The 19507-nt window shown below is 42.0% G+C and overlaps 1 protein-coding gene across 5 annotated transcripts in view; it reads left to right on the top strand.

Moving 5' to 3' along the window:
* Positions 1-1119: 1119 nt before the first annotated feature.
* The window catches only part of PDE8A (phosphodiesterase 8A), a 121936-nt gene continuing 103548 nt past the window's right edge, over positions 1120-19507 (top strand). For 2 of the 5 annotated variants that reach the window (XM_065688969.1, XM_065688968.1), the window contains exon 1: positions 1120-2670. In XM_065688969.1, coding sequence (XP_065545041.1) covers positions 2410-2670 — 261 coding nt within the window. In that variant the 5' untranslated portion in view covers positions 1120-2409. The remainder of the gene's footprint in view (positions 2671-19507) is intronic. The other 3 variants (XM_065688973.1, XM_065688972.1, XM_065688974.1) reach the window with 3 other exon arrangements.

Below are 19507 nucleotides of genomic sequence, written 5' to 3'. Positions count from 1 at the left end.
CCTAAAATGCTGTTGCCTCTGAGCTAGCAAAAACAGAGTACCTCAGAGAAGCACCTGCGTGAGCCATTAGGGAGTAAAGGTTGGCAGAGTGACAAACGACACAGTAAAGAAAGTGAATGACCCACGTGGAACACAAACAGGGCTCTTACAAGCCCCTCAGTCTGTGTGTGGTGTTCGGTGGAGTAAGGTGTTACACATTTGTCACCGAACCGGAGCTGGTACTTCTGAAACATGTACTGCCTATAGCAGTAACTCGTGTGGCACTGGGCACGGCATTTTAAAGGGATTTAAATACTCTGTTTTCTGTCTTACAGTATGTACAGACATCTCTGCTCACAACTCATCTGTATGATAAGGAAGTATAGCTACTTCCATGTGATACAGAAACAGGAAAAGCTTATTACATGTGCCACAAAGAGTCTGTCTGCAATTCATTTCCCAAGCCTTAGGGTCTGTATCCCCCCATAGCACCATCTTCCCTTTCCGAAGTCTTTGTTTTCAATAATATTTTCAAAGAAATTGGCACAGCCAGAGTGGAAAAGGAAAGTGATGGGAAATAGCAACTGATGCTGGGCTCCGGCTGTCTACAGTTGTCATCCTTGCACTGCGGGAAGTCGCTGGCTTCCGCAGGTGGGCTGCCTGTGTGAGCGCGTGCAGGGCAGACGGGCTTCTGACCCTGGGTTAGCAGCTCTGCGGATGGGTTGGGTTCCAGCGTCCCGGGCTGGCTGGAGCCGCGCAGTGACTCGGGCCTTGCAGCCATACGTGAGGGCCCCGGCTGCACCTGCCGCAGCGGGAACGCCTCGCTCCGCCCTCATGGCCGCGGCGGAGACCGGGACCCGCGGCTGGGGAGCGCCGAGGGACGGGGGCGCTGGACCCGGGGCGCCGCGGTGGCAGCGCTGGCGGCGGTTTGAAGCTGGCCCGCCCGAGCGCAGCCGCGCCGCCCCATTGGCCCTCGGCGGGTGATTTGCATTGACGCCAGCGCCGGCCGGAGGTCAGCGCCGCCGGCGGCTTGCATTGGCTCCGCCGCTGTCAAGCGCGCGGGCGGGGGGCCGGGAGGCGGGCCTGGCGCGGGGCGGGGCGGCCTCGCTGCTGGGGAACATCAATAATAACAAGGTGAGCGCGGAGCGAGGGACGGCGCCTGCGAGGAGAGAGGCGTTTCCGTGCCGCGAGGGATGCAGGCACCACGGCCCTGCGAACCAGAGCTCTCGCCGCTGCAGCCCTTTCCGCCGGGATGGGACGCTAGGATCGTTTTCCTTCTACTTGCCGCTCCTTTTGATTTTTCCTCCTGTTTTTTAATTTTTGATTTTTTTTCTCTTCGCCGTTTCGCATCGTTTCTCTGACCCCCACCCCAAAAAAAAAAAAAAAAAGAAATCCCCCCCAACATGGAGGCCCTTTGATGCCTCCGGCAACCGCGCCGGCTGCTCCCGCGGCACTGGGAAGCCCTCCGGGCTGTGTGCCCCACTTCTCCGAGAGCCGACCCCGGCACTCGGCCCGGGCGCTGAGGGGGTCTCCCCGCGGCCTGCCCCGCGCCCCGCCGGCGGGATGCCGCTGCAGCCTGGCGGGGGGCTCTTCCTTCCGACGACGGGAACCTGAATGTCACCCCCGCGGCGGCCGCCCGCCCGCGACGGAGGCGGCGCGGGATATGCCCAGCGCGGCGTGAGGGGCGCAGCCGGCTCCTCGGCGCGGAGGGACAACCTCCTGTTATTCCTGTCACTCTTTTGAATTACTGGGTTTGGCCCCAAGGCTCACCCCGGCACAGCGCCGAGCAGGACCGCGAGGTGTGAGCGCCGCTGGCCGGGAGCGCGGAGGACGCGGTGGGGAGCGGCCCCCGGCCCGTTCCCGGGTTAACCGGTCACGCCGTACAAGCCCCGGTGGAAAATGCGCCGTGCTCCGGACTAGAAAGGAGGAGATGGTGCAGTGCCCCCGGCCGCTCTGAGCCAAGAAGACGCTGGGGTTCGTGTTTGGGGGGCTTGGGGGCTTCTTGTTATTTTTGCCCTTCCTCCTCCCTTTTTTTTTCTTGCCTTTTTTGTTTTTCCCCGGAGGAGAGAAAAACCTAGCAAGATTCTCAGGTGGCTTAGAAAAATGAATAATAATCTGTGAAAATATGAAGTAGACCAGTTCTTGATTTCACCCCTTCCCTTCCCTCCAGCTCCCCAGCCCACTGCTGAGATTGAGATAAAAGGACCCGTTTCCTGGAGGACGAGGAGAACAGACACGTTTCTGGTGTGTAAAAGGGACCGATGGCAATGCTTCAGAGTGTAGCGGAGACCCAGGGAAGAGGTTCAACCTGTTAAAAAATTAGGCAGGGGGAAAATACCAACGGGAAGCAAATATACATATATATATATATCCATATAGATATATATATATATACCCAACTTAGAAGTATTCCCCAGGTGGCCACAAAGCATGGGCTGTGTTCCAAGCACCAACCTCTCTGACAGCAGAGTGATCTGTCACAGTAGCAGTGAGTCTGAAGAGTGCAATTCCCCTCACCAGACCAACACAACCATGTCTCAACAGCAGCAAGGCAACCCCGTCCCAGGATTATTCATTAAATGCTACAACACATCCACTTATGAGGCGAGGACTAATTCCTCTAAGAAAAACAAGAGAGAGAACAGCCAGAGCATGGAGGCAGAGGTCGAGACCAGCAGATCCAGTGTTAAGGTAAAAAGGGTGCTAAACATAAACACTGTTTCTCTCAGAACAGGAGCTGGCTGTAGTGGTCTAACCCAAGGAGTTTCCCTGCTGAAGTGGTATGTTGCGGGGAAGCTGTTTCTGGCTTGAGCCATTACTTTCATTTAGAAAACTAACCAGTCTCCTGAAACGACTTTATAGATGTACCCAGTTCTCTTTCTTGATTCCACGAAATGTGTTTTCCTAATGTTGGGAAGGAAATAATTGTAGTTGTCTGCGTCAATTGTTAGAACCAGGGTCACGGGTCTTGCTTCTGAACCCGGAGTCCCCGTCCGTCTGTCCGTCCGTGGTGGGACTCCGCCATGCATGGGAGCTGCACTACTACTGTGTTCTTTGTGCGTGTTTGTGCTGGATTGTCCAGTGTTGCTGTTTGTGCTTGTCTTGTTTGGAAGCGGAGGCAAATCGCAGGCTGAGGCGTCTGCTAGCCCGGCTGATCGGTTTGCATACCTCTGCCATTCAGAAAGTTGAAGGGAGAGCGGCAGCGGTTTTTGCTCTGGGTACTGATTTACATTAACAACTTGTTGCCCTTGTCTGTTGCTGCAGATAGTGTGTTTTTGGGAGGGTTTTTTGAGTGTGCTAGCGTGTGTCGAGACACAACCCAAGGCTGTACGAATGCGCTAGGCACATGCTGAAAAACTTGTAATTTGATTTTTTTTTTGTTTTTGTTTTAACTGAGTGTTGTGGAGTGCCTGCTTCTCTGTTTACTTTCTGTTGATGGCCTGTTTATGTATGAGCTGTACTTTAGATCCTAACGCTGTAGGCTTTCACTATCCTATATTTTTGCCTTTTTTTGGGGGGGGGGGGGAGACACGACTATATTTTGTAAAAATAAGTAATTGCAAATATAAAAAATAAAACCAAATTGTAGTAGCCCACGGGATATTGTATAACATGGCTGATCTGCTTTGGGTTACTGTGGTAAGAACTGAGGTACACATGCTGTAAATATAAGATACAGGCTTGAGATGCAGGCAAGAACTAGCAAAATGTCAAGTGTTTTGTGGACTCACAGGAACTAATGGTCTGTAGCTTTCTTAGGATTTTTACATGCTCATTAAGATGGCTTCTGGAGTATTGACCTGGAACAATTTTCTTAAGTTATGTGGTTTATTTTATTCTATTGTTATGTGAATTTAGTCATTTCAGTTCATAGGACTTTAAAAGAAGTCTAGAAATTGAGCAGAAACTTTGTTGATAGTGAGTTGGAGGAGGAATTAAAATACCTAAGTCAGAAAGAACATGAAGGTGAATGGTGTTACATTAAACTAAATTTTTGTGTTAATAATGTACAGGAAAGTGAACTTTATGGCCCTGTGTGCACATGATAGGCATGCTTATGGCATATTTAATATGATAACCGCGTTAAAGACACTTAATTCGTCATCAGAATCCTGACAGTAGTTTTGCTAGTTGAATTTTTAATACTGAATATAATTGCACATTACAGAATCTAAACCGAAAGTATTTTTAAGATTTATATTCTGTGAATTTGTCTTCTGCGTGCTTGCTTATGGGTTAAAAAACAAGTCCAAAATCTGTTTCCAGAGGCACTCATGGGAAGTGGTCTTGATTTTGTTAAATTTTGCTGTTTGATTTCAAGAACTCTCTAAAAATTCTTGTTCCTAAGTTTGGATAATTGAGCCAGATGCTGTAGGGTGATGCTGGTTTCTATGCAGACTGTACTCTCACTGGCAGTCATTCTGATTTTTATCACTCTGTCGTATTTTCTGCCCTTGTCATCACTTTAAGCACATTGCTGTGAAACGATGGGTTTTGAGAAGTGAGAATGGAATTCTGTTTGTGCTCAGCTGAATACAGAATCTGTTGGAGCCATCACATCTGTCTGATTTTCATGTGCAAAATCTTATAATACTCTTTAGAGCTGTAAAGAAATATGGTATTTCATTCTCCGTTTTTATCATTAGTGTGTATAATATGATCAGATTTAGAGTTCTTAGTGTGCTGGATAACGGCATTCTCTCAGGGGTCGTGCTGGAGGAGAGGGCTTCGCTGTCACAGAGAGCAGCTTTCATAGGACACTGAACTTGTTTGGAAAGAAACAAAGTTTGATGAGAACATTGATGGTGATGGACAGGAGCCTGAAATTCCTGAAAGGAGCATTGGGCAGGACCTTGTGCTGTTTTGGAGTTAAAAGGATTTTTGATTTGAAGAAGAGCTGTAAGAATTAGGGCACTACTAGGAACCATTGCTATGCTTCACTGTGCTTGTAGTACACGCTTTATGGCCCCTGGGATATCCTCACATGAACACAAGATGCTTTTGTGCTTTAAGCAGTGATCATGTCATCAGAATTTATGTGAATAGACAGTAACCTGCCTGAATGGCATTTGCACTTGGTTTCAGAGCACTTTGATTGAAATTCATTCACAGTCTTTTGTTGTATATGCACAGATTAAAGCCAAGAGTCCTGTGTTAGAACTAAAAACAAAACTTGGCTCATGTGTACATTTCATATTTTCATTTTGGCTGGCATTAGCATTAAGTTTATTAAAATATGTATAATAGTGCAACAACTTTTACTGAATCTGGTGTTTAGCTATAGTGAATGTTTTTCAAGTCAGAAAGTATCATGAAGTAACTCATGCTAGTTGTAAAATGGCATTACATGTATTGCTGATTAGCTCCAGACCTATTCTGGCTTTATGTTTATGTCTTATTTTATCTTTCTTCTGGTCAAGATGATTTTCTGGATGTGTGGTGTGAGCATACTGTATTTTGTGATTTGCATCAGTTTACAAACTCTAGCTTAAAAAATTACCTGTTCTTCCCTAACACGGAAACCCCTAAGTTTATCTATAGCAAATTTATTGAGCAGTTGTGAAAGTGTGTGTGTGCGTGTGTGTAGAGAGAAGTGCCATAATACCTGTTTCTTTACAAATATAGTATGTACAAGTATGATGACAGTATGTGAGAAATGGAGGAGCCCTTTTAATAAATGGGATTTGGCTATAGGACCTGTATCTCCTCCTTCATTAGAATTTTCATGCAATGCTTTTATTTGAAAATGTAAGAGCCTCTTGGAATATGTGTGATATCAAAAAATGAACCACCCTGAAAACTCTTCCTTAATTTTCAATGTATCAATTCCACAGCTTAAACTCTGCACTTTCCCAGTGAAAGATGAGCAAGACTTGGATGCAGTGACTTGGGTTTGATTATCTAATGCTACATTAAGAATATCAAATGACACTTTCCCAGTACTGTTGCAAAGGAGAGGGGTTTGTTGTTGTGTTTGGGATTTTTTGGTTCGGAGGGTTTTTTGTTCTATTTGTTTTCTTTTTTTGTGGTTTTGTTTGTTGTTTTTTTTTTTTTTTTAATTTTTTTAGCTTTAGCAATTTTAAGAAAGTGGACTTAAAATTGTGGTTGTCTTTCACAGATATTATTTATAGCCATGATTTTCTTTTTCAGACATTTGTGGTGTTGAATGTGTGGTAAAGGTACTTAACTTTAGAGAAACCTGCTTAAATACCTTGAGAATAATACCTCTAATCTATAGCATGAGTGGGCTAAATGCTGGAATGGTAGAAGGGCTTAATGATTCTATGATTTATTTACAATTGGCTTGGGTATTCATAAGCATATGCTGTCCCAACATCACGTGTGAGTGTCACTCCTCTTCTGTAGTGCATTATTCAGTGCAGCACATACGTTGCACATTTATTTTGCTCTGTCATTCTTTTACGTGTGAGATTTCCTTCCTCTTGTGTAACTCCCTGTCACGTAGATGTAACACAGAAATATATGCATTTCAGTGCAAAGGGATGAGAGAGTAAATCCAAACTTCATTTTAAATTAAAAATAGTCCTAAGCCAGCAGGGCTGAATGAAATAGCCTTTTGATTTATCAGCTGATACGGGACAGCCAGTTTAAATCGTGGCCTTACAGCTGGTAAGTTTTCTTCATTCAAGACTTGTGAAATTGCCTGAGAATTTTGCAGTCGCTGCAAGCCAATGGTTGCATAATTCTGCACACAGGAGGCTGTATGCTGTGTTGTACCTGCAGCGCTGAAGTGGATCTCGCTTCAGCGTTTACCAGCACATTATTTAGTCAGTTAAGCTGTCTTCTCTCTTCCTGCCTGTCTGGTAATTCCTTCCCCTTGGAACACACAAGCCCTCCCTCCCTTTGAAATTCCCACACGTACTGTTCATGCTTCCACTGAGGCTGTCCACTCTCTCTTGATTCCTCCCTGTTCCCACTGACACTATCCTCAATCATTTCCCTGACAAACCTCCCATCACTCTTTCCCTCCCACTTCCACTGACGTCAGCTCTCCTGTGCAGGCATCCTTGCTCCCACTGAGAGTATCCTTCCCACGCTGAGATACATGAACTTTTCTCGGTCTTTACAGCTCCTGACTTCCATGCTGATGATTCTTGTGCTCTTGTTGCAAGGCAGAACCCTTTTTCTACAGGGGAAGGGTGTCTGATTTTTAAATGGTATGAAGTGAACTGATGTGGTAACGTGAGCTGGGTTCATATTTAAGTCTAATTTTTTATCTTCACCCTTTAATTCCTTGTTGCTTGTAATGTAAATGGGGAAAAAACAAACTAAATCACTTAGGGTACTACACTACTAAGCATAAGCTGTTTTCAGTTCTTAAAGCATTATTATTGGTACCTCTCCTGACCATGCGAACTAACTCATGCAAAATGTGTCACTGCATCTGAGGGCAATTCCTTGCATGACTGAGATGAGCAAGGTTAAACCCTGATTTTTTTGAGTACTTACTGTTGGTAAAAGCTTTACGGAAACTCCTTTCAGCTCTACATTCATCTGCCAGACAAGAAACATGGACTTCTCTCTGCCCTTTGCATGGTTCTTTGCTGTCCCTGGTCTGAGCTTGCTTTGTGTCTCTTCCCTCATCATTTTAGGTAGTTAATTTCTAAGCTTTTCCTTTTCTGCTGAGTGTGTCAATAGAGGAAGCATTAAACACAAGCCTTTATTTCTGTGGTTATAGGTGTTTATCTTACTGTGTTGTAACCTTTGTATTCTTAATTGTATGGCTCAGATTGAAGTGTAAATACATTCACAGTGAGAATTTTTCTGGTTCTAGTGTGTACTTACAAGTGAGGCAGAATAATAGGAGGTGATACACTTTACTAGCTCTCCCTCCCTTTCTACTATTGCCAGTGTTACATGTGGTGTGAAATTCCAGAGCAAGGTACCAGTATTGCCTTGCTTTTTAAGATGACAGCAATTCAGATTTTATAAGCAAAATGTTAAGTCTAAATATAAGCTAAAGATATTAAAGGGTGAAGTAGTTACAACCACTTGTAGATATTAATGTTCAATGTATTTAGATTAGAATATGCTTTCAATCTATGTGAATATGAAGAATGGCTCATTAAGAAAGTTGCTTATAATTCTTTGGAAACTTGGAAAAAAATACTGTTTCAGAACTGTTTTGCTTCCCATGTTGCATGCTTTAATATCTGTTCCTCATGTTTAAGTAAATGTCAAGAAAATGAGTGGTTTTTGAATGAGAATTATTTTTAACAGCCATTGAGATAGTTACATCTGACAGTTGCCACTGCCAACACTGATAAACTGCTGGTTTACTTTAGTTATATGAACATTTGTTCACTTCTCTTGGCCATCACCTTGAGAAGGAACTTGGGAAGTTACTTTTTAAGCAATAGTAACAATACTTTGAAAATATTCCACTCTTCTACCATTCCACTTGGAATGCCAGCTGACTTTCAAATGAGTCCTCAAATAGGAAATAAATATTTAGAGATGTGGACAGCTAAAGCTCTGATGAGCTGTCAGCAAAAACTGAAAGAAACCTGAAGCGAAGAGGGTCATGAGCAGACTGACCCCAGGTGTATTTGGTTCAATACAAGCCTTATGTAAATTGTATTTTATCAGGGGGCCACAGAAGCACACCTCACACCTGAGAACAATTTAGCATTGTGTTCTATTTTGGCCATGTGTATGGATACACTATGCCCATGTGGTAAACTGCTTTACCAGCCTTGGATGGAATTAAAAGACTGTTTCTGAGACTGCACATATTGTGTGATTTCGTGTCCAAAGTGCAGTTTTCCATGTGAATTGCAGTGTTTTATGTATCAGACCCATTCATGCAGTGGAGCTTTGCTAGGAATTTGCCCTGTGACATTCTACACTTTGGTATCTGTCCATTCAGTAACATAATGAGGTATCCTCATTTAACCGTCATTTAAATTGGCATAGGATGATAGATGCAAATTGAACAGCTATAATGTGCATGACATATCAAATAGTTTTATTGCCCAGAGTCATATTTTTAAGTTTCCGAAGGCATCAGGGAAGTGGTGTGGTTAAAGCCCTCTGCTTTTCAAAAAGATTTTGGCATTCAGAGCCTTTTAGATTCTTTCTTGAAATCCCTGTTAAGGCCAAAATGTAATAAACGCTGTTGGTACACACACTGTGAAATTGAAGTCGTGGAGTCTCTAATTTGTGCATTCTTCCAGACCATCCCCTTTTACTATGGGCTGAACTGCTGGCCTCAAATCAAACTGTCAGTCCCTTTTCTCCTCTTCCTTGTAAAATCTTTTAAGTCTGTCCCTGTACACAGAATAAAAAGCTCAGTGTTCTGTAACCAGCTCCCAGATGTACAGCTTTGTTTTGGGAGAAACGGCGGGGACTACAACCTGGGTTTTGACATGAAAATGCATTGACATGAAATAAATTGCATCTATTTTGAATGTTATTGACACAGTAATTTGAAATGGTTTTTGATGGTGTTTTAAATATTTAAAGGTAGTCTGCATATCTATGTAGGGAGTGAATGTCCTTACAAAGCAAAAGAATTTGGAATAAAAAAGGAATATTCAGAAGTTAAAAGCAGTTTTGAGAATAAATACTGTTGCTAGTGAAAAAGACACTGATTCTGGTATGTGGGACTCAAACTAGGATTTTCATCGTTTCCTGGAAAAGGAGGAAATATGGCTTTTGGTTCTACTACGTTATTACATGACAGACCATTTTTGAGCACTAGATCCCTAGAAATTAAGGTGACACATTTTTGATGGTGTAAAGACAGTCTCCTTATTGGCCAGATAGGTGCTTCATTCCTGAGTGAACTAAATAGATACTATTTCAAGGATTATTATTTTTAATCAGGATAGAAGTCGATCTATTTGTTAAATATTTTTAACGTATTTAAGTTGCATTTGTTTCCTCATTGGAAATGAGAATTCACTCTTTTTGCAAAAGTAGAATTGTTTTGCACATTACTTTGAAAGTTGCACAGGGAACTTCAAGCATTTTATATGCCTAAAAAGGTCAAACCTTTCAAGCAAGAGATATTTTCCTTTATAAATCAAACATTTTGCATAGTGACATGAATAGATTTCTGATTGTTAAGGGAAAAGTGGTAACCTTGAAATCTTTTCATTGTTTTTTTAGATTTCCCAGTTTCCTAAGTAAATCCATACAAAGAAAACAAAGAATTACTCTGCAAATATGAAAGAATGACATCCTCTACTTCCCATTGTTTTTAACTTTGAGTTAGCAGTGACCTTTAGCTCCCTGATGGGATGTGGTGGAAACTTTGAGGCCCCATCTTACTTGCCACTAAAAGACACTGTATTTTTAAAGTTATACATTTACCATTGCTTTCTGTCTTCCAGTTGGAGGTTCTGTTATCCCTAGTAAAATTTAATCAGACAAATAACCTCAGTAAGCGATCAGCGAAGTAAATCTTGATAAGGATCTTCATTGAAAAGAACTATGCTCGTGTATTAATTAAAGCTCAATGGAAGAACCTTGATCCATTGAACGCAGTCTTCCTGTGTTTAGGAGTATCTATACTTTTGCACCGTTGGCAAGATGATGTTCCTCATTCATACTGAATTATTAGGGTTGCATCTCTCTGATGCTGAAGTGTAGAAGTCTATTTTACAGCAGTAGTTTTAATTCCAAGATTTTCAATGCCCAAATGTACCCATGTGGTAGCAGGTAGGTCAAAATCTGCTTTCAGAGAGCTGAGTTTACAGGTGTGTGTTTCTTTTTGCAGTATTGTCTGCTGTTTCTTTCTCTTTTAAAATTTTGGGGTTTTTGCTTTTCCTTTCTTTTTTTTCCCCTTGCCTGTCTTTATTTCTCCATTAAAGTTTGGTGAGAAATTCTGCAAGTGGTTGAAGACAACCACACCTACTGCTTTGGTAACTTGGAGCAGAAGTGACCACCCTGCACACCGCTGCAGTTAAACTGCCTGGTAAAATTGTGCTTTTCCATGAGCTGTAGCTCAGTGATAAATATCCCTGCATAGGATGAATATCAGAATGTAAGTCTGCACAACTGGAATCTGAGCTCTGCCACATACGGAGGTGTGGATGGCACTGGGATGCTGGCAAGATACCTGCATTTTATTTTTCAAAACAGAATTATTTTCAGATCCTGAAGAGATTTATTGGTTGGCCAAGTTCTGACTAAAATGACAGTCCTTCAACCCCATTACAATCTGTGGGCCTGCGGGGTGTACCTGAGGCAGAACTTGAGCTGTTGTGTTTGCCTCACTGTGGCAGAAAATAGTTCCGTGTTGGATATGCGGTTTGGAAATAAAAATAGTGGCAATAATATTTGTAATAAGGGCAAAGTTATTTTCTGTCATTCCAGAAAGACATCAGTATAGCTCCAGTGAGCAAGTTCCTGCCTGTACTGAACCTGGTGGCAAAGTTCTTACAGTTTTCAGAACAGGCAGAATTTGATCTCTGGTCTGTAAGCAAAACTTACCCAGCTTCTCTAAAGTGCAGCAAACTTGTCAGCTGTTATGCTGGGATCCTATGTTTTATGATTGCTTAATCCATAGCTAGTGCAAAAAACCTACCAATAACTGATAGTAACTTTCTAATGATGGGAGTAATGGGATAGTAAATTGATTTATTCTGCCCCCCCCCCCCCCCCCCCCCCCCCCAGCTTCATGTGGCAGTGGGGCTGTTTTCAACCAGTAGCTGGCTGCATAAAGAATATAAATTGTGGCTTCAGATCATAAATGAAATCTGCACATCTGCTGCTGTTCTTGAGTGGTGACTCTCAAAGTTAGAACTTGCATTTCTAGGTTTTCAACAGGACTTTTGTTTCTATGTATTTGTACCTGTGTAGTTCTTCATTTGCACCTGAAGTGTGTTGGGATGTGTTCTGTTGCTTGATGCTTTGTGGCCAAGGCTAGAGATACTGAACTGGAATCAGAAGAACCAGACTGCCACTGGTTAGCATGTAGCTCCTCACCCAACTTGGTGTGTATTTCTACTTGAATGCTTGATCTAAATTATGTATCAAGCAGGATCAGAGCCATCATATACCCAGGAACATAAAAGTTGCACCTGGGTCAAACTGTGTCCATGTAATGCTGTGATTTGTTTCTAGCAGCGGTTAGCAGAGTGTGCTTTGGAGAAAGATGCAAGGAATCTATTTAAAGGTACAAAAATGGGTTTTTCATGTTCTTCTTTAGTCTGAACACACTGATTTACTGCTCACTTGTCACAATTTTGGCATGTAATAAGATAATGATATTTTAGCTTTGTCTCCTTAAAACTTGATTGCTATGTTGACAAATGCAATAAAAAAATTATACTCTTGAGTGCAATTCATGAATGGAGGATTAATTTGCAAACTAGTGTTAGCATGTACTTAGCACTGAAAACTCCATTGATGTGAATCGTTTATGTATGTGTTTCTGCGAATACTGTTGCAGGGACCAAGAACAGCTGATGAAAGTGTTTTAAAAGAAAGCAAGAGGGATGAACTGTAACTAAATACGGGTTTGCATTTTGAAGAGGACTTCATGACCAGAGAACTAGTACTTTTTTTTCATACATAAGGCAGAGTATCCTGACGATGAAAAAAAGCTGAGGGTAATGTTATGTTTTAGAGGAAGGAAACATTTCAAAGCCAGGCAGAGAGGGTTTTGCAAACCCAAACAGCTTTTGTTTGTATGAAGAAGAGTAAGTCCTGTGAACACAGACACTGCTTTATGCTTCCACTGATTCTGCTGTAACTTTTATTTTACTTAGTATTTGTTTTCTTTCTGTCTTTTGCTGTGGCAATGATCCGCTTTCTGCAGGATTTCAGATGAAAGGGCTGTTCTGCTTACACTGTCCATTAGTTATGTTACTGTATGTCCTCAGTTCTGGAGAGTATGTCTCGTTCCTTGCTATTTAATGCATGGAACTGAGATCTGCCATGAGACCACTCAGGTCTAATTCAGTAGTTGTGCTTCCAGTCACAGATCCTTAAGCCTAGCACTGGTACTTTTCCCTGTGTGAATAATCTTAATGTTTTACCTTTAACAAAGTATGGAATCTTTTACTTTGAGGCAGCTCCTTCTTTTTTAGGGGGGTTTTATGTTTTCTGAAATACTATTGCAAGTTACAGCTCTTTAAAATGAATGTGTTAGAGCAGTAGCTTGTTGGGAACCAAGTCTTCTCCAAAGAGCAGCTTGCGTAGCCTTTTTGTCACTTGTAGCGGTACCAAGTAGAGATAACCAGCTTCTTGGGGATAAGAGAGATTTAGCTTTTACAATCCTCATTAATAACAGAAAAACTTGTGAAACCAATGGAACTGCTCAGTGAGGAAGCTGAGCAGTTCTCACCCTCTCACCCCTGGCTTGGTGAGAAGGGCAAAGACAGTATTTGTCCCTGAAGACAGGCAGTAGTGTCAGCCTTCTGTCTTGGTGGCAAATATTAAAAAATGGAATTTTGGTGGGCATTCTTTCCTGTTGGTTCCTAGCGCTAAATATTTTACTGAAAAACGCAATTCTGCTGTCACCGTCTGTATGTTACAGCATTTGGAAGATTTTTTTACTGTATAGTACAATAAAATCAGTGCGGGTGGGAATGGAGCAGAGGGAGCAAGCCCTGCTAGCAGTTGGCGGGAGTTATGGGAAGTCTAATGGCTTGTCTAATTCTCAGACTTAGCCCCTAGTCACAGTGTGGCCATGGGAAAATTGCCAGGCACCAAATTTCCAGAGGAGCATGACTGAAGTTCACATTCTCTAAAACCCTGAGCTCTCTTGTGAATTGCTTCCAGTGAGGACTGTCAAAAAAGTGAGCTGAAATGACCATCTTTATTTTGCCAATTAAACTGAAAAGGATTTCTTTATGGAGGTTACACAGCTCTGAAGTTTTCTCCCGACTTTATCTTGGCTGTTCCGATTGCTAAGAGCTCTTACAAAGCTCTCTTTTGCTTTTTGGGCAGTAGAAACTCTCTTCTGCTATGCTGTGCTCAGGCTGTGGGACACTGCTCATGGGGTAGATTTTGCTTTGTAGGTAATCTTGCTTTTTTGGTATATGAAGTCTAAGGAAACTAGACAATTTTAAGGGCCGTGGAAGTGAAATACATGTGGTGCAGGTTCAGGAATGGCTATCTTCCTCCGTTTCTTCTGTTAGCCTTTGAACTGTGCTGGGAAGTGCAGACCGAGGGTGTTAAGAACTAGCTTGATGTTCAACCTGGCCAGGAGTTATGTGGGTTAGGAGGTGACTCCCTGATACATTGCACTGCTCTGTCATTGTCACCTAAATTTAATCATGAGGTCAAGACCAGTGGTGTAGAGTGTAAGTGTCCAGTGCTTGACTTCTAAAGTCACAATGGTAAATGGTTTTGCTTGTAGGACTGCAGAAATCTCAGTTGTCTCCACAGGGACCTTTACCTGGAAAGTGCTTTGTACTAAAAGGTGGAGAAACCTAAATTTTTACATTGTCAGTTGGAGCAAAGACACTGTCTCCCTCAGTTGTGTTCAGCAATGAGACCATGTGGCTTCTTGCCCTTTCTCCACAGATGACCTGCAAAGACGAACTATCACCCCATCTCAGAAAACCTGATACTTTCGGTGAATGGCCCATTAGATTTTTTTCCCCAGCTGGCTGGCATTCCAGCTCACTGATCAGAGAAGTGCCCAGTTGCATCCACTTGTGAGGATTTGCTATGCCAGTGCTATTCTGTTTCAGGAGAAAGGTGCCAAGGAAGTGCATTCTGTTGAGCGTATCTGAAAGCAGAGCAGTGCTTTTCTGGCTGTGGCAGATTACTTTAACTACTTTAGGATCTAGTTTCCTCTTATCTTTGTAACAATACACTAATTAAATACACATGTGAAATATTACCTGGGAATCTTTAAATGCTTCACTACTATTAGCTTCATGACATTTTGTGAGAGTTGCAAGGACCTGTAAAGTACCTCACTGTTGTTTCCTCCCCGCTCATTTTGCAGAGAGGTGGGTGTAGGTGAAGGGCTTGGCGTTTTTTCATCTTCCCCAGCATCAGGAGGTCTCAAGCCAGCAGGTAGAATTTCTAGGAGATTCTTCTAAAGGAGGGCTCTCCACAACCTGTTCTAAAATAGCTTTATGATTTTTAAGGTAAACCAGCAAGCCATTTCATGTAGAGGGAAACCTATGACAGAGGATTGCCAGGGTGAAGGGATTATGGCTAACAGCGCTGCTGCAAGGGGTCTTCATAAGAGTCTGAGTTAGGTTTGGAAAACCCAGACATCTGTACTGAGGAATGCACTATGTCCAGTGGTAATGGTTTTGTTTAAATACAAATTCTTAAGCCCAGATGGATTGTTGTAACTCAGTTTGGTTACTACAGCTACTTTTGCCCTAGGACATGAACAGATTATCCAGAGGAATACATATGTACAGGATGTTTGCCAATTATCTGGCAGTTAATTTAAACAGAACACAAACTCCTGACTTGGTATACCCTAAGGTCTTATTTTTTGATCTAGCTTGGACAAGGTCTTTAACAAGTGCTAACCTGGTTAAGGTACAGGAAAGACAGTGGTATGTGTTAAAGTGCTTTATCCAAAGCCATGAACAACAAGGATGGAAATACATTTAGGGTGTATAGAGCAGCTCGGTCTTCCTGACAGTCTCTGAAGTGGTGTGACTTCATTGGAGGAGGAAAAAGCTCTTGGATCATAGCTGCTGTGTCAACGCATCCATCTGCAGAACTCAGTACTGTATGCTGAGAGCTTGGACCTTCACAAGAAGCCTTCCTCAGGAGGCTTGCCTTCCTCTCTCTAAGTCATACATGTCTTTATTCCCAGGTCCATATACATATGCTTCTTAACTCTCTAAAAGTATAAAAACTTAGAAAGATTCCTAATATGCTGGGCTAGCCAGGGGGCTTTCTGTAAACTCTTTGTAAAATAGTGCTTAACCACATGAGCTCTTAATTTCTTAGTTCAGAAAAGTGCATGGCACTTCCCTGCAGTGCATAGCTGGGCATTTCCAGAACCTGCTTCTTCGCACACGGTTTTTGAGAGATGGCTGTTAACTAAACTTTGGTTAATTAAGTTGACAATTTCACAGCTACTTTGAACAGCTCATTAACTGCAGGCTACAGCTTCCTAGCAGCCAAAGCTCCACAATACATCATACAGTGTAACCTGCTGACAGGAGGGTACAACTTCCAACTCCTACTTCAGGAGATCAGATTTATTACTGCAGTCTTGCTGCTTCTAAAACTGGTGAAGGCAGTTTTAGAAGCTAGAACTATCCCCCATTAATGGATAGTGAGAATGCTTTGATCCGTAGTGTAATCCCATACACAGTAGTAGGGCCGTGGATACAACTTCGCATGTTAAAGTAAATGCTGTTTTACGTATGTTGCCAAGCTGATAGTGGTGTTGGGGTGAGGACAAGTGGCTGTGGCCAAGTTGCATGGGTTGCAGTTCCTGTATGATACTGATTGAAGATCTACAGTCTTGGGGTTTTTTTTCCTTTTTTTTTTTTTTTCAAATGATCATACATATGCAATCCCTTGTAACTCATCTCACTTAAAAAGAGAGAATAGTACATTGTTATCTGGTTTTGTATACATTATTTTTGTGCTTTGTCCTTTCCCCCCTTCTCCCCTGATAGGATAGAAAATTCTGGTCTGAGAGCTGTTGAAACACCTGCTTAAAGGCAATGGAGACGGAGCTTGCTGACCGCAACTTAACAAACCAGGTTCTTCAACTTGGCCTGGAGAAAGAGTCAATACCGTTTCAAAGACATTTTCAAATCTCTGCTGCCCATGGTCTTGAAAGATCCCATCGTCTGTTACAGGAAGAGGTGTCTAGGCTCTCAGGTGATGAGGCATCCTCGCACCTCAAATGGTAATACTGCAATGGTCTGTTCTTTATGTTGGTGATTTCTTACTGACGTGGCTAGGGTAAAGCCCTGCTGTAATTGCAGCAATACTGATACTGCTGTGCTCATGACAGCATAGTTTTTGCCGTTTGAGAGAACAAATACAGTGGTGTAACTTCTTCCACAATAGAAAATTTTTCTGTATTTCTTGACTTGTGGAATTAAACTTAGGACACACTTCTCAAAGTCTTGGTACAGTCAAGGCCAGGCCTGTATGAGGAATGTTACCTAGCCTACAAATGTCAGTGAGGGATTTGGGTTTTTAATAATATTTTATACTGGAAAAATCTCCGTTATGGATGTAGTGGTAGTGGATGTGGCAATGTGCTTTTGTTAGAATAGCTTTTTTTCAGTTGAGGAACTGGTATAGAGTACACCAGCAAAACCAGTTTTACTAATATTACCTCCATTTGCAATAAGAAAGTTTGCTGGGACACTTGTTATACCTACAGCAGGATTTAAGGACTGTGGAGGTGAAATGGAAGTGAAGTGAGAACCTGGTACAGAGTCAGCACATGCCGCCCTATTCATCCTTGTTGAGCCTTTGGACTGTTACCGGTTCTGGCAGCTGATGTCTCTGAACCACTTGTCTGCTTTTATGATGCCTTTGCAGCAAGAATTTGTTGCAGTGAGGGCTCTAAGGAACTGCTAGCACTCGGCATGCTGCCATGACAGAGGTGCCTTTTTGGAATTTTTCCTCTTTTGGCCAGATAGATTTAACAGGAAATAGTTTGGCTGAGGTATGAAATCATAATGTGGGGATTTGCAAACCTGTGGTAGGAAAAGGCATTTTTTGTCAGCAAGGCTTTGTAGGCTAGACCAGGCAGTGGAACAGAGGGGAACAGTCCTTGAATTAGGACAAATAAATGATTGTTAATGGCCTTTGTCCTCTGCTGTTTGTGTGCTTTTGCAGTAGTGCACTGCTCTTCAGAACAGGCTTGTAAGTGCGTGGCTCTGCGTTCTGCAAGTTAAGGTTATTGAGGAAAAGTTGAACTCTCGGTTAATTGATCACATTAGTTAGAACAAATCTAATAATTATCTCATGAAACTAGTCCAGATTCATGCTTGAATATGGGACAAATTATTATTGTACAGAAGATACTGAATTACCAGGTGTGATTTGGTGACAATTTGTTGGCAATGCAAAAAGGCAGCTTGTGATACAAATGTTGTCATGCCAGAGCTGCTTCTGCAGCAGAGGTGCCATTTTACTGCCTGTTTCTGCTTGACCTTGTTACTTTGGCTTCCACGGTGGTCTGTAGTTTTTCTTTAACTTGTTTCCTTATACACAGCAGAGGTTTCTTTCTGCAGCCTCTATTCTTCCTTTTGCCATTGCGTTCCATCTTCAACAGCCATTTTCATGTTTCTAATGCTTACATATGCATATATCTATATTTTTTGGGGGGGTCACAAGTAGCATACTTCCTCTCACTAATGAAGCTCAGAGCCGATACTCTCAGTAGTTTGGTTTATTTTTAAATGAAATGTTTTGTTGGGTGAAGGTCTTTGAGGAAGGTCTAACTTCTTCCCACCCACTGGCATACAACACTACCCTAGAAATGATAGAATCTCTTGTGTTTACAAAAAAGCATAGCTAGTAAACAGATCTCTCCCTGAAAAATCTTTAGTTAGCACACACAGTGTACTCTTAATAATTTACACCTTGGTCAGTGGCCCTTAAAATGCCATTCATACAAATCAATCTGATATTAGAGGAGTGTTTTCACAGATGTGTTTGCAAACTCAAGTAAACAAAAAAATCATTTTTTTCTCTTATTTCATCTAAAATTCAGTAAACTAATTTCTAATGCGCCATACTAGAAAAAAGTTTTTCATCAGCTTTCAAACTTGCAATGCTGTTCTATGCTTAAAATGTTTTCCTTATTGATATTTGAAATTGTGGGTATGTTCTTGTGTTGCTTAACCAAAATAAGCAACATTGTGGGGAAAAAACAATTTTGTTTTTCATAACACAAAGCATAATTAGATGTGTAAATTATTTAATTTGTGGATATGAATTTTAGTTATTTAAATATGAATAGAGGCTGTCATAAATGACATCGAGCATGGACTCTGTCTTGCATGATTCAGCTGCTGCTGACAATTTCATAATAAAAATCAGGCATTTCCCATCTGTTTTTATAACCATGTCAGTTCAGATACTTGCTGTAAAGAGGGAATATCTGTATGAACAGTTGTGATCGACCTGCACTTTGGTCTGAAATGGAAATTGATATTTCCCCTTACTAGGGATCTTGCAATGGCTTCCCAAAGGACTGAAGCTCAAGCTATTTTTGTGACAGCTTTCTTTTGGACAGGGGCTGAGTGGAAGAAATTGTTACTGTTCCTCCAGATACACTCCCAACAAGAGCCATAATTTCATTTTTTTTAAAGAGGGTCGTGTTCATTGTGTCTATAATGTAATTAACTGCTGTTTTACATCTTTGCACTCGAACAGTTGGTTGGTGACCATTACAGAAATGACTGAATAGTGATCCATGAGTGCCACCTTGCTTACGGAGCTGCATCGGTAGCTCCCTACTCTGCAGTGTGGTTTTGGCCCCCAGCAGCTCCTCTTTGGTTTCTTGAGAGTAGTGTGAATAGACTGAGAGAGGCCTGAATCTCTTCTTGATTGCATTGAGGCTGGGACAAAGTTTCATTTAAGTGGTATT

The sequence above is a fragment of the Lathamus discolor genome, chromosome 8 (assembly GCF_037157495.1).
Source record: "Lathamus discolor isolate bLatDis1 chromosome 8, bLatDis1.hap1, whole genome shotgun sequence".
NCBI classification, from domain to species: Eukaryota; Metazoa; Chordata; class Aves; order Psittaciformes; family Psittacidae; genus Lathamus; species Lathamus discolor.
The sequence above is the reverse complement of the archived record's forward strand: the minus strand, read 5'-3'. Positions and strand labels throughout refer to the sequence as shown.